The following is a 2,564-nucleotide window of genomic DNA, read 5'->3' as shown; positions in this document are numbered from 1 at the left end:
ATTTGTTTCCACTGTATCATCCTGACCAACAGGAAGTATTGCTACAGTGCAGCTCATGCATACACAGATTACTTTATGATGCATTAAAACATAAAAGTCTCTGGACATTTATTGGTTTCTCTGGGTGACAGAACTTATTGAAAATATTCTGCCTTCCACGTATCAGTTTGATTAACGCATTCAAAAATCATCCAGACGTTTATTACTTAGACAGCATAAAGAATCTGACTTGTACAGCTTCTCATATCATCCGGATCAATTCAAACACCTTAGTGTGAAATAAACTATTTGTTTCATATTTCAGTGCAACAAGACAGAGAATTAGCAAAAGAAGAAGGCAAAAAGACGTAAAGCGTAATCAAAATGTTTTACCATCTGCTGAAAACTTTTCAATGGCTTGGCAGAGGGTGAGAAAGTTTCCTGTTGATTTGGACATCTGGTAGAGAAATAAAAAAAGGGTTCACAAAACCATTTCAGCAACCAAAATCTTTTCAAAACATCTGTCAATTTAAAATGACTAAAACAAGCTCAATTCAACATCACAACACACTAAATGAAATGCTTAATAATGTTCAAAGTAAGACAATTACTGACATTAATAAATTAGTTTTAATGTAACATCTAATGTTGTTTTACCATTTAATAATTAATAATTTCAAAAGGTTTATATATATATTTTTTTTTTTTTTTTGTGTGTCTTTAAAATTTTAAAGGCTCACTACAAAAACTAATGCTTAAAGTGCCTGTGATGTGCATATTCTTCAAATATAAAAAGTCAAATAAAACTTATTTATATTTAAGAAACTTTAAATAATACGCATGATTTTACCTATTTTGTCACATAACTGGCATATTTTCTTCTAAACTTGGCTCAAACATAATGAAACAGGAAGTGACATCAAAGGGGAACACTCTGGTCTTTGTTTACTGAAACATTGTTTGAACTCTGACTGCGGCTCTTTGATAGCGACTCAAAATGATCTAAAGAAACATCAGATACTTCTCTACAGTTTGTGTTAGCTGTTGTAGCAGTGCTCTGTTCACACTCAGACATTCCCCTTTGACATCACTTCCTGTTACTTCACATGCAAATAGCTCAAAAACTGTTCATCTCAACAGCATAAAATTTGTTTTACAATATGTTATCAATGTTATCTACCAAAAAATGAATTCATATTCATTACAAAAATCTGATGTCACAGGCCCTTTAACAAACCTTTTCAGAGTTGAGGAGCAGATGTCCGTTAGCTCGCACAGCTTGAGGCCATTTCCCACTGTAAATAAGATGTTTTTTTCATTAGGGTCAATAATATGTTAATAATATTAAATGTTACAAAAGCATCATTATGTTCAGTGCATGCTTCTGTCACTCATACTAACATACTGCACGTCTGAGAACAAGACTGGGATCAATATGGCAGCTTTTAATTCTTAGCACAGAATCTGAAAGTATAAATCTTCTTAAATAAACTAAATATTCATCTAAAACCTATTTCCCTGCTGGCATTTTGATGATGTTGCTAGTAGACAGCCCTGTCTGACTTTTAAATCAAAAATAGAGARGTCCCGATCCAGATTTTTTGGCTCCCGATACAATCCGATTTTTTTAATGATTAGTCTTTCCGATACCGATGCCGTAGCTTTATTTTTTTATTCCTTTCCAAGTGAAAAGGTTGGTAGTATTAAAGCGAGCCCTGCTGTTCCCACAATGAGAAACAGTTTGCAGATTTTGCAAGATGCAGTTTCAGCATCATTGTTTTCCACTGAAAAGTGTTCCCACACTGTGGACATAGTTGCATACTTGTGTGCGTCTTGACTTCTTAACGGCAGTTGTGAAGCATGATCAGAGATAGACATAACCATTGTTTAGGTTGTCCGAGACAACCTATTTTCATTTCGGACAACCAGATCCTGTCTCCTGGTTGTCCGGTGGACCACCAAGAAAAAAAGACATTGAATAAAGTTCTCTGCCGCGGGTGTCCGCCATTTGTAAAAATGAAAGGGAGAAAAAACTTGGTAACGCCAAACAGAACACTAAACTGTAACTTTTAATAAGGTCATGTACACAGTATACTCCTATTTAAGTGAAAATGTTTGACCTATGAGCAGAAAGAAGTTTATGTATGTTGGGTAACCTCTAGATTTTATTAGCAACATTTTTGCTGCTTTACTCCCTGAGSCTTAAATACTCTATTTCAAGAAGAGAATGAGGAAGTTTTATTCATTCAGATCCTGTCAACCTGGCTGACTGAGAACAATTGTATATTAAACTTTGTCTACAGAACAATATACTTGTTAAATTACATTTTTCTTGAGATTCTTTTGGACAACCACAATGTTTTGCGGACAACCAGGTTTTGCCAACAGGCTGTCCGCTGGACAACCTGAAAAATATCCTTATGTCTACCCCTGATGATGATGTGGAAAACTGGATCGCATGGGCGTAACCGCCATAGGCACCGGGTGGGACATGCCCCACACACTTCCAATATCTGTGCCCTCTGCCCCCCCCCCCCCCCCCCCCCCCTCTCTCTCTCTCTCTCTCTCTCTCTCTCTCTCTCTCT

The 2,564-nt window shown here is 36.2% G+C and overlaps 1 protein-coding gene across 1 annotated transcript in view; it reads right to left on the bottom strand.

The window, feature by feature from the left end:
• Positions 1–2,564, bottom strand: part of lars1b (leucyl-tRNA synthetase 1b) — a 29,025-nt gene that overhangs the window by 13,773 nt on the left and 12,688 nt on the right. The window contains exons 21-22 of the mRNA XM_014018994.1: positions 1,217–1,274; positions 373–436 (exon numbers count right to left, since the gene is read on the bottom strand). Of these exons, the coding sequence (XP_013874448.1) occupies positions 373–436; positions 1,217–1,274 (122 nt within the window). The remainder of the gene's footprint in view (positions 1–372; positions 437–1,216; positions 1,275–2,564) is intronic.

The sequence above is a fragment of the Austrofundulus limnaeus genome, unplaced genomic scaffold (genome assembly GCF_001266775.1).
Source record: "Austrofundulus limnaeus strain Quisiro unplaced genomic scaffold, Austrofundulus_limnaeus-1.0 Scaffold207, whole genome shotgun sequence".
Lineage (NCBI taxonomy): Eukaryota > Metazoa > Chordata > Actinopteri > Cyprinodontiformes > Rivulidae > Austrofundulus > Austrofundulus limnaeus.
This window is presented reverse-complemented; position numbering and strand designations above follow the sequence as displayed.